At 47.1% G+C, this 12,395-nt stretch overlaps 1 protein-coding gene across 1 annotated transcript; it reads right to left on the bottom strand.

Annotated features, from left to right (window-relative positions):
* Positions 1–2,329: 2,329 nt before the first annotated feature.
* On the bottom strand, positions 2,330–12,021 carry CHRAC1 (chromatin accessibility complex subunit 1). The gene is made up of 3 exons (XM_085896010.1): positions 11,679–12,021; positions 9,833–9,962; positions 2,330–2,649 (listed from the first exon to the last, which is right to left on the bottom strand). Exons 1-3 carry the CDS (start codon positions 11,877–11,879, stop codon positions 2,567–2,569), a joined length of 414 nt encoding a protein of 137 aa, XP_085752136.1. The 5' UTR covers positions 11,880–12,021; the 3' UTR covers positions 2,330–2,566.
* Positions 12,022–12,395: the final 374 nt, after the last annotated feature.

Below are 12,395 nucleotides of genomic sequence, written 5' to 3'. Positions count from 1 at the left end.
CCCTGGTCGCCTCTTACGCCACAGAGATAAGGATTGGGTTTCACCATGATTCCGGGCTTCCCTGCACCCTCTCATATAACGGCCCAGCGCAGAGCTCCCGTCCTCAAGCGATCCTCCAACCCAAGCCTCCGAGTTGCCGGATTACAGGCGCACGCCACTACGCCCTGTCGTGTCTGTGTATTATAACAAGCTCAAATGAGCTAAGATCCTCGTCCTCTTAATGATGACGTCATAAAAACGAATATGACGTCATTGTGATGCATCAGGTTTGCGATAAATTATCTGTGCTAATGCCCGGCTTGATTCCCGCAAATAAAATTCAAACAGCTTGCCTAGTTTCGGAGATAATGGTACAGGCGATTTCCATTAGTGGCGATATGACGTCAACTTTTTTTCTAGGAAGAATTTCCAAAATCGGAGATGGTTACTGCCTACGTGTGGGCTTTCTGCATATACATGGCAAGTTTCACGAAGATCCGATGAAAACTCTGGGTTGTGAAACAAAAAATAGGAATGTCATAAAAATTGATATGACATCATAGTGATGTATCATATGTGCGGTAATTCATCTCTCTATAATTCCAGCAGTGTGTGTGTGTGTGTGTGTGTGTGTGTGTGTGTGTGTGTGTGTGTGTGTGTGTGTGTGTGTGTGTGTGTGTGTGTGTGTGTGTGTGTGTGTGTGTGTGTGTGTGTGTGTGTGTGTGTGTGTGTGTGTGTGTAACCGCTGTTTCTCGACAACCGCTGGTCCGATCTAATTGAAACTTGCCAGATATATTGCTGGGGACCTGAGGATGTGCCTTTTCAAGGTTTGATATTAATCGGACAAGTGCTTCCCAAGTTATGGCCATTTATTTACCAACCAATGACAGGAACCGTTGCTGCGGCCATTTTATATCAACCAATGACGAAGCGTTGCTGCGTAGCCGTGGTCGATAGTGAAGAGAAACTCAGCCGCCTTCGCCATTACGGGTTTTTTCTCTCCTCTCCTCTCCGTGTTTTTCCTTGCGAAAAGGCAAAATACGTTGGCGCTAATTGAATAATTGGCCATTAAAACTAAATTGCGAATAATCATAACTGCGATATGCGAACTTCCGGATAGTGACGAGTACTGTATTCTTTCTCGATTTTGTACTTTCTCGATTTTCTTAAACATAATGCCCCAATCCAGTCAGTGACTATTACTGTATTCTTTCTCGATTTATCGACTGACTGTATTCTTTCTTTCTCGATTTTCTTAAACACAATGCCCCAACCCAGTCGTCGTTTACGACAGTGAAGGAACGGCCTGTCTGGTTGTTTGAAAGTTTTTTTTTTTTTGCACATACGGCCACACACGTACAGGCACACGAGAGCGAAGGAACGGCCTGCGTGGTTGTTGTTTCTTGCACGCGGTTTGAAAGTTTTTGTTTGTTTTGTTTGCACGCACTAGTCTCTGCTAATTGCTAATGCCCTGTTCGATTCCCGCAAACAGAATTCAAAAAGCTTGCCGAGTTTGAGAATTTTTTTAGGCGATTTCCATTAGTGGAGATATTTTGACGCAACTTTTTTTTTTCTCGGAGGAATTTTCAAAATCGGAGATGGTTACTGTCTGTGCAGGGTATTTTTACATATATACGTCAAGTTTCAGAAAGTTTCGATGAAAACTGTAGGCTGTGGAACAAAAAAGTCCACAAGAAGAAGATGAAGAACAACAATGTGAGCAAGACTTGGAGATCCTCCACGAGGATCTAAAAATCATTTTTGGCCCTTTAAAAATTAAATAATTATATCCAGATCCGGATCTTCATCAAAATAATTTGTCACGGTTACACACCCAACCTGTCCACAAAGTTTCATCTGAATCCGTCCACAACTTTATGAAATATCGTGCTATATATTATTTTTGGCGCTCTCTCTCAATGGTGAAGAATCACCAAAAAAATTTGAGTCGTTGGCTCCGGATCTTCACCAAAATCTAATCAGTTCGTCATTGTCACACACCGAACGTGTCCACAAAATTTCATCCGGATCCGTCCACAACTGAGATATCCTGCACACAGACAGACAGAGACAGACATAGAGGAGGTGATAGCATAACTTTCTTCACCTTCGGTGGGAGGCATAACGCATCAGACAAGCTGTCAATGCAAAAAATAAAAAAACAGCAAGATAAAGTATTTTAAAACTCAACTTTCATATCACAAGTGATACATGTGCAGGGGAAGGGGGAGTAACCAAACAGGTGTATTTAGCATAAAGCTGGATTCAGAAGAATAAGTTAAAGGAAAACAGAAGGCACAATATATAAACCCCTTTGTTAAAAAAAATAATAAAAAATATTATGGCAAACTTGTGAATGACAAATCTTTACAAATTTAATTTTTCTTTTGCTGTATGTACAGTACACAATGCACTCATGTGGTACTTGTGATGGAACGAGGAATTTTCAACACAAAAAAAATGCAAAAGAGGATGAAAAACGTGTCACGATAACATTGAAAGAAGAAGAAAAAAAAGACAGAGGACAAACATGAATAAAGAGATTTAATTTTATCTGAATGTATAAAAATTGCTCATCTTCAAGTCCTCATCCTTCCTCATCTAACATTCTCTTTTCTTCTTCCATCATCTCCATATATTCGCTTGCAAGGATCTTCTGTGGAATGACATCTGAAGGAAAGATGAACAAGATGTATTATGAGTGTCATCATCATCGCTAGCACGACCCCATAACCTTTGCCTCCTCTGTTAAACACATGAAGTCCGTGAGATTTTAGTGGAAGCCTTTTCCTGGTGGTCCACAGTCTTCTCCAACAATTGTGCTTCGTTCGAGCAGGATTTGTAATTTGTTCAGGATGCCGGCGATAACTCGCCCACTCTTCTTGAAGGACACCAAGGGATCTTTAATTATAATCATGCACTATGCAGAGCTTTCTAAGCTACATGTCTGGATGGGTGGCCACTCCGACTCAGGAAGTCAAGGAAGGAATTTAGAATTTGTTTGGAGTGCCGGAAATTTCTCGCCTACTCTTTGTGAAGGACACGGAAGGAGCTTTAACGTCCACCAACCAATGACGGCAGATGAGACTCCTCAGTTTAACTTCCGTCCGAGGGACACTTTGTGATGTGTAGCCCTGCCTGCAAAACATCGATTCAACAATTGTTGTCGAGTCAGGTATAAAGGTAAGTGCCCTTGCACCATCCCATCAGAGAATATAAAAAGAAACATAACTCATGTCCTTTGGCCAATAGCTTTCGATATAAAGGCGCTGTCACTTCTTGACGATTTAGCCAGCAATGGCAACGTATAAAAAATGTATGTAAAACGTTGGCGTACGCTGAAATTTTGATGTTTTTTTTTTAAGTTTTGGTCGTATTCATAACGTGTTGGTCGTATGCGTAACATATTAGTAACGGGCACAGAACATTTCGTTGTCGAATAGATAACTTATACCAACGAATGCTGAGCCTGTTGTCGGCGTTCACAACCTATGCCCAACGATAGTTTAACTTAGGCATAGCGCGCTGTACGTATCGCCGACGAACTCGTGGCGCAGCCTGTTAAAAACCTGCCGCTCGCCGATTTAAATCGTAACCGCCTGAGAATTGGAAGGGTCAACCACGCAGTTACACCTTGACGATTTAGCCAGCGTATGCCGACCTATGAAAAATGTGTCAAACGCTGGCACACGTTGAATACGGCATGGGGAAGTTGCGTATACGTTAACAGCACACTGAAAAACGAGGAAGTACGCTGTCATATTTCGTGGTACGTCTCGTACATCGTGAAATTTCAAGCATGCAGAAAATTTTACGACGTACTCGCCGTATGGCTCACACGTTCCGCTACGCTGGGAATAAGTTGTAGGCACGATATGCGATCGTTGACGCACGTCGACACAAGTTCCTTGTAAGTTGCTCATAAGTCGAAACACGTCGAGGTAATGTTTAGCATACCCGAAACTTATTTTCTCCGTCAAGGCACATGTTCTTTTTTTTCTCCTTGGCTCCGTGAAGGCACGTGATGAAATATCTGAAGTTGTTGTTGTTTTTTATATATATATTTTTTAGTCTATCACGAATTTTAAAATATATTCGGACATTTGCTTTTAAGTTTCGACGTCGACGTGACTATATCCTCAAACAGAAAATATTCACAGAGGAGGAACTAAGAATAAGACATGAGCAAACTGAAGAGGAAATCGGACGTGATGTAACGTATCGGCACGTGACGAAATATCGGAAGTTATTGTTGTTTTTTAAACGCTGCCAATACGCCATTATATGGAAGCTGTAAATTAAACACGTTCAGCAAGTTCTCTGGTCGTCCGGAAGACGTCAATGAAATACGTCTACATACGTCAATATGCGTTGGAGGTACGTTACACATAGGTTAAAAGCACGTTACTCATAGGTTAGAAATAAGTTTTAGGTACGCTAAGCATTTCGACGTGTTTAAAATGATGAGTAACTTAAAAGTAACGTGTGTCAACGATCACATAACGTGCCTTACAACTTATGGGCAGCGTAGCGGAACGTGCGAGTCAAACGCTGGCATACGTCGTAAAATTTCAAGCATGCTAAAATTTGAGGACAACCGCAAAGTACAACGACGTATGGCAGTGTTTTTCAGCGTGCTCTTAATGTTATCAAAACTTACCCATAACGTATTCGACGTGTGCCAGCGTTTGACAAATTTTTCATAACTCAGCATACGCTGGCTAAATCGTCAAGGTGTGACGGCGCTTTAAACAACTTCATACCAACAATATCATCTTCCCTTATTATTTATGAGCAAATACCACGCGTTGCTTTAATGACGGGAACACTGAGATGGAGAGGAAAGATAGTGGAGATAGAGGCGCGGGGGGAGGAGTGATGAGGGGCGGGGAGTGGCGGGGCAGGGGGAGGAGTGATGAGTGGCGAGGCGCGGGGGAGGGGGGAGGGGTGAGGCGCGGGGGAGGGGGAGGGGCGAGGCAGGGGGGGAGGGGGAGGAGAGAGTGAGGAAGGGAGGGTGGGGGAAGGGAAGGCAGACGTGCGGTGGAGCATTGATTACGATTCATTCCGTCTCATCAAAATGATTCTGCATAGAATAACAGTGAAGATGGAAATAAAATAATGTCTGAAATCCATTTTCTACTAGTCATACTATAAACACAGCCTGGACACGTCAAGAGAAAACCCCGCATGGACATAACCACCGACCACACAGATGGAGATACGCGTCCGGAGACAAACTCCTGTCCAGACACGTTCAGCAACAAACACCGCACGGACATGTCTGGAACAAAGCTGTCTGGAGGAAACACACCACTCGGACACATCTGAAGCCAAAACCGGCCCGGACATAACCACTGTCCAGACACATATGGAGGTACGCGTCCAGAGACAAACTCCCGTCCAGACACGTTTGGAGACAAACACCGCCCGCACATTAATACCACCCAGACAAACTCCCGTCAGGATATAAACACCGCCCAGAGACAAAAACCGCTCAGAGACATATGGAGATATAACTCTCATACATATAACTCTCAAACACCACCTCTCTCGCTGGAGGTGGTTACACTGAACAACAATTTTTTTACTGGAGATGTGTAAAGTGATTTAGACTAAGTTGGGTACGCTGATTTCAAAAATCATAACCGTTTTGCTGTATCACATCAGGATTTTCAGTAACAGAAATATTCCCATTGCCTAGAAGTCAGGATTTCAATGAAATTTACAAAAATTCATTTATTTAATCATGAATGCTTCAAAATTATAGAAATTACAGAAAAACTCCACTAGAATGTAATTAAAAATGCTTTAGGCATTTGGCTTTGCGTTTGTGCTGCTCTGTGTCAGTTTCACGATGCAGGAACCAGCAGAAATCGCCCATCATGTTCGGGTTGTGCCGCCCTTGGTAACGCGTCTCCATGAGTGAAATCTCTTGGTGGAATCGCTCGCCGTGCTCGTCCGAGACTGCTCCCAAGTTGTCAGGGAAGAAGTTCAGGTGCTGGTGTAGGAAATGGATTTTCAGGGACATCCTGGAGCCAAGTTTCCTGAAGGACTCCAGCAGCTGCTGCACTATTTCTTCATAGTTGTCCGCGCGCTCGTTCCCCAAGAAGTTGTCCGTCACAGCTTTGAAGCTCCTCCACGCTGCCAGCTCTTTGGGGTTTAGAGTTGTCGGAAAAGTTTCGTCCTTCATAATCTGTCGGATTTGCGGTCCAACAAAGACACCAGCCTTGATCTTGGCCTCCGACAAGGTGTTGCCAAACTTTTCCTTGAGGTATAAAAACCCACGCCCATTCAGATCCATTGCCCGTACAAAACTTTTCATCAAGCCGAGCTTTATGTGGAGTGGTGGAAGGAAAACCTTGGCTGGGTCGACAAGGGCGACATGCTTCACGTTGTGTCGACCAGGTACATGCTCTTTTCGCTCTTCCCAATCTTTCTTCGTCCAGTGATTCTTGTCGTCTCTGCTATCCCAGAGACAAAGGAAGCACATGTATTTCGTGTAGCCTGACTGCAGCCCTAACAACAGCGCCACCACTTTCAAGTCTCCGCAGATGTGCCAGTTGAAGTCATTGTACTTGATGGAATCAAGCAGCTGCCGCATAGTCTCATAGGTCTCTGTCATGCCGAACGCGTGAGCCAGTGGGACTGATGGTTTCTCGTTGCCATTGTGGAGCAAAACAGCCTTCAAGCTGTTCTTCCCCGAGTCGATGAAGAGGCGCCAGTCTGCAGGATCGTGATCACACCCAAGTTCTTTCAACAGACCGTTGATGTCACTGCAGAATGTCATCGTGTCTTCCATCTCAAAGAACTCAGCCATGTCTCTGTGACGTGCTCTGAACAAGGATATCTTGGTGTTAGGTTCAAGTAGATTCCACTGCTGCAGCCTTGATCCAAGCAGCTCTGCCTTCGCCTTTGACAGCGAGAGATCTCTTACAAGATCATTTAAGTCTCCCTGGTTCAGAAGGTGTGATTCTTGAGTGTCGGGTTCAAAAGGTTCATCATCACCATCCTCTTCACCACTGCTTACAGCTATGTTCTGATCAGCTGGAGGTGTTGGAACGGGGTTCTCGTCATCATGAGGCACAGGTTTACGAGCAGAGACGCAGTCAGCGTACTTGATGTGACCTTTATTCTTCTTGTTGAAGCCGGCGATGCTTGTGCAGCAGAAATAACAATCATCATGATGATTCTGCGGCTCACGCCATATCATGGGCACCGCAAATGGCATGCTCGCGCGCTTGCCCACCAACCACTGAGTCAAGGTTGTGTGACAGCTTGTGCAGCAGATGTGTGGTGCCCAGCTCTGTTCTTGGTCCCCCACCTTACAACCGAAGTAGTGAAAGTAGGCGGCCTTCATTTTCACTGCTGTAGATATACTTCGCTGTTGATCTTTTTTGGTATACCGACCACAGACATAACAGAAGTTGTCAGGATGATTGGTACAGGAACGCCTACTCATCTTTATCTGAAAGAAAGAAATATAGCACAAGTTAACAACAATTGTACGAAATAGACATGTGAAAGACATATGTAAATTTCATTGAAATCCTGACTTCTAGGCAATGGGAATATTTCTGTTCCTGAAAATCCTGACGTGATACAGCAAAACGGTTATGATTTTTGAAATCAGCGTACCCAAATTAGTCTAAATCACTTTACACATCTCCAGTAAAAAAAAAATTTTGAAATTTGTTGTTCAGTGTTATCAGAGCATGTTATGCTTTGTGACCACACACACACACACACACACACACACACACACACACACACACACACACACACACACACACACACACACACACACACACACACACACACACACACACACACACACACACACACACACCATTGCTGGGAGCACAGCAGTGCCGCCGATGCAGTTCCCCGTTCCCAGTGAGCTTGTACTCATTTTGCAGACCTCGGAAGGAGGACAGACTGAGTCAACCCACCTCGTGTTATTTAAATGGAAGAGGGGCTTAAACTCAACACCCTAAGATATTGTTGTGGTTTTCCGCCCCGCCGGCGTGCAAGCGACCGCTTTTAGCTAATCGCGGCCACGTGCCCACCGAACGTGGCAAACCTAGTCGCAGCTTTCGGATCAACGCCGAAATCCAGCCACGGGTGTGTCTTTAATCACACCGAAAATCAGCCAACTATTCTGTCCGCGCATGACTGTCCGATCGCCGAATTGTCAATTTACCTAAGTATGCGCCCAGACAGAAATGCCGGGGATTTACACCTCAACGGGACCTGCTTGGAAACGAGCCGCTTAAGCAGCTCGCTCCGTTTGCGATTTGCCGAGCGGTGGAAATCGCCAAGCCCCGCCGGATCCGATTACTTTATCAGCTATTTAAAAGCCAGCTAATATTCCGAATGCAATACGGCAGCTCAATCGAGGGAAAGGACGCAACGAACAGGTCAACATTCACACAAGGACATTTATTTGTTACACACGTATGCATTCAAGCACGTATGTAAAGCAATGCAGGTAAGGGACAAAACACTAGCAAGACAAAGGACTACAACCGTTCTATTTATTATGTACACTTATTGCAATTCTACTTAAGGACATCGTGCCACAACATTCATTCAAAGAAACCCCAGGAAAGAGAGGGGTAGAACTGGACCTCATGGACCTTTATAGTTCACGGAGCTGTGGAGACCGCAAGAGCTCCGGGAGGCCGGGCTGGTTACCTGTCACACTCGTGGTGACTCGCTGAGCGACCCTCGACGTTTCGCCGGAAACACGGCAGCTCGGTTGGTCCAGGCCCCGCCGTGCGGCCTGGTGGACCAGCCCAGCCGACGCCGCCTCAGAGGAATGAACGGGCCTTTGCTCTTTCGAGAGTTGATGTTCTCTTCAGAGCCCGTCCATTCCTCAGCGTTGGCGATCTCTCTCCGGCTTTCCCCACCGACTCGCAGTTCTGCACGGCAAGCTGGCTGCGCTCCAAGCTCCGACTGCCCTCCGCTAGACTCGAACCCTGGCTCCAAGCTCCAGTCTCCTCGGCTCTCTCCGACTGAACTCCACGGCGAACCCAGACCTCCACCTACTGCAGCTCCCTGACTAACCGCAGGCAAAACCTCAACTGACTCGCTTGGCGTTCCAGCGCGCCTTTCTATGGGGTCCGTGGGTGAGGTCTGATCCTTGACCTCTCAGCCTTCACCCCTCGCTGGCTCTGCCCCTTAGGATCTTTTGATCCGATCGCAAGTCATGCGAAGAAAGCGGACGTTGCAGAGATCATCCTTCCCACGCGGACGTTGCAGAGATCATCGGCCCTCGCCCCAACTAGGGAGTCCCCGCGTCTGGTGGCAGAGATGTTGTTCGTTGGTAGGATTTGCCGTGGCTGGCGAAAAGATGGCGGCATTTGTGGAGATGAAGGTGAGGCGACGTTGTGGTTGCTTTGTGGTGGGAATGGCGTGGTTGAGATAGTGGTTGTGGTTGGCGCTGTGGTGGGGATGGTGTGGTTGTGGTTGGTGCTGTGGTGGGGATGGCGTGGTTGTTGAAGTAGTGGTTGTTCCAAAATAACGATAGCAAAAGAATAATGGCTGACTCAAAGATCACAGCCCGGTGACACGAATAATTCCCTTTAGACATCGGTGGGGAAATCTAATCTGAACACACACTTATCGACATAACTGATCTCTGGGATACCTGAATGGTGTTCTGTGAATTTCCACAACCGTAACAATATTAAGCCAGCCACCTTCACTGTTCAGCAAACACCAGGCTGGAGGAGTTACAAATGCAGATTTAATTGTACTTACAAGACGATACGATTCCTTGAAAAAGAGGAATTAATGAGATGATGATTTTACGAGACACCAAAAACGAGATTAACACGATGGGGGTACAAACCTGCCAGAAATTGAAAACTTTTGTTGTTCTGCACAAGCTGAGCCAGGTTCCCGTAAGACAAGTTTTTCACATCTCCACCATTAGCTCCTTCCAAAAGTGAGTGTTGTGCCATGCACTGCACAAACATCTCCTGGAATAAACAAACAAAACGTCACAAAAGCTTCACTGTGTGCACAACATCTCCAACATCCCTGCCCAGATCCCCCCCAAAGAGTGATCGTCATTGCCCTATGTCCTTGTGTCTTGTGCATTTGTCCGTTATTAGTTTATTCATTCGAGTTAGACATTATCGTTGTTTCGTATTATTATTATTATTATTATTATCATTAGTGCAATTGTATATCGTCAGTTAGTAATGTTCAATATGTAAATGCCGATATGAGATCTTCATTGTTGGTTCATGGCATTTTCCTGTGTGCCATATCGTGTGAAAGTAATCAGACTAATATTGTCTATTTTCCCTTTTGGTTGCAGATAAAATGCCATTGTCATTGTCAATAAAATATTAAACTTGACAAAAGAGTTCTTCTTCACCCCCACCATCAACGTCACATCTCCACTTCCTCAACTACCTCCCAGACACCCCCCCCCACTTCCTCAACTACCCAGACACCCCCACCCCCCAAACTACCTCTCAGACACTCCCCTCCTCAACTACCTCTGACACTCCCCCCACCTCAACTACCTCCCAGACACCCACCACCTCAACCACCTCCCAGACACCCCTCCACCCCTCAACTACCTGTGACACTCCCCCCAACTACCTCCCAGACACCCCTCCACCCCCTCAACTACCTGTGACACTCCCCCCCCAACTACCTCCCAGACACCCCTCCCCACCCCAACTGCCTCTCGCACTCCCCTCCCCCTCAAGTACCTCTCAGATACTCCACCTCTCCAACACTCCCCACCACCCCTGAACACAACCCCTCAACCACCTCTCCGACACTCCACTCCCTCAACCACCTCTCCGACACTCCACTCCCTCAACCGCCTCTCCGACACTCCACTCCCTCAACCACCTCTCCGACACTCCACTCCCCCAACCGCCTCTCCGAAACTCCACTCCCTCAACCACCTCTCCGACACTCCACTCCCTCAACCGCCTCTCCGACACTCCACTCCCTCAACCGCCTCTCCGACACTCCACTCCCTCAACCGCCTCTCCGACACTCCACTCCCTCAACCACCTCTCCGACACTCCACTCCCTCCACCGCCTCTCCGCCACTCCACCTCCCCCAACCGCCTCTCCGACACTCCACTCCCTCAACCACCTCTCCGCCACTCCACTCCCTCAACCGCCTCTCCGAAACTCCACTCCCTCAACCGCCTCTCCGACACTCCACTCCCTCAACCGCCTCTCCGACACTCCGCTCCCTCAACCGCCTCTCCGACACTCCACTCCCTCAACCGCCTCTCCGAAACTCCACTCCCTCAACCGCCTCTCCGACACTCCACTCCCTCAACCGCCTCTCCGACACTCCACTCCCTCAACCGCCTCTCCGACACTCCACTCCCTCAACCGCCTCTCCGACACTCCACTCCCTCAACCGCCTCTCCGACACTCCACCTCCCCCAACCACCTCTCCGACACTCCACTCCCCCAACCACTTAACCTCCTCATGGTTGAGGTTTTAACCGCAGTGGTGCACATCGCCCTCCCACAATGCCGGCACCCTGTTGCAGAGAAAGAGCTCGCGCTAATTATATCCCACAACGAGCGTGTATCTAATGGAGGATGTGGTGACGAGCACGAGGAGCCCACGCACAGTCCAGTCCGTTTATCCCAAACAAATGAAACGAATGAATAAAGAACGAAAGGTGGGAAGGATTAAACGGCCGCACCGTTGATTTGGCCATGACGTAGAGCGCGTCGAGGCCGATGTAGGAAACACCGGGCGAGCTCTTCATGATCAGCTTGACCCGCGAGAGCGGTAACAACACCGACTTGTGGCTGTCGGTGTGATCGTCGTTGTTTGTACTCGTAGTACAACCGCCATAGTAACATCCTCCGTCTCCAGCATCCGTCAGAGCCGCCATTGTCATGGGATGGTCCGCAGGACGGGATGGTCACGCGCCGAGCATGGCCGGGCGCGCGATGAACACGATGAACCGCCGAGTCCCATCACCGGGAAGGACTCGGACAAAACCGATCACCATTTTCCTTAAATACCGATTTGTCAAACACAAACATTGTTTTACAATCTCAGGCGTCATCAGATCGCGAAACGGAATTTTTAAAAAATCGGGAAACGTGACGTCATTGGTTTTGGGATTAAACACCAGGACAAATTAATTAATTAAAATACGTGTTCATGAACCTGCTGCTCGTACGAATCACTCCGTCATGGATTACAATCACAGGTTAAAACACCAAACCGCCGTTTTTAGGGACAGTTCCTTTCCAGTACAAACCCAATCCGAACCTGGTAATTACCTCGGCCACCGAAGGTGAAGGAGGTCATGTTTTTTCACCCCCTTTCTGTCTGTCTGTCTGTCTGTTTGTCTGTGTACAGGATATCTCAAAAAGTTGTGGACGGATTCGGACGAAACTTGGTGGAC

This window comes from Eptatretus burgeri, chromosome 9 (genome assembly GCF_056783735.1).
Source record: "Eptatretus burgeri isolate ZD-2024b chromosome 9, Ebu_testis_v1, whole genome shotgun sequence".
Classification (NCBI taxonomy): Eukaryota; Metazoa; Chordata; class Myxini; order Myxiniformes; family Myxinidae; genus Eptatretus; species Eptatretus burgeri.
Note: the sequence above shows the minus strand (reverse complement) of the source record. Positions and strands in the feature narration are given on the sequence as shown.

Coding starts and splice junctions, on each gene's coding strand:
- CHRAC1 (XM_085896010.1), bottom strand. CDS start 11,879: ATGACAATGGCGGCTCTGACGGATGCTGGAGACGGAGGATGTTACTAT. Junction 9,963..11,678: donor ACGTCATGGCCAAATCAACG/GTGCGGCCGTTT, acceptor TGTTTATTCCAG/GAGATGTTTGTGCAGTGCAT. Junction 2,650..9,832: donor AAGTTTTCAATTTCTGGCAG/GTTTGTACCCCC, acceptor TCTTTCCTTCAG/ATGTCATTCCACAGAAGATC.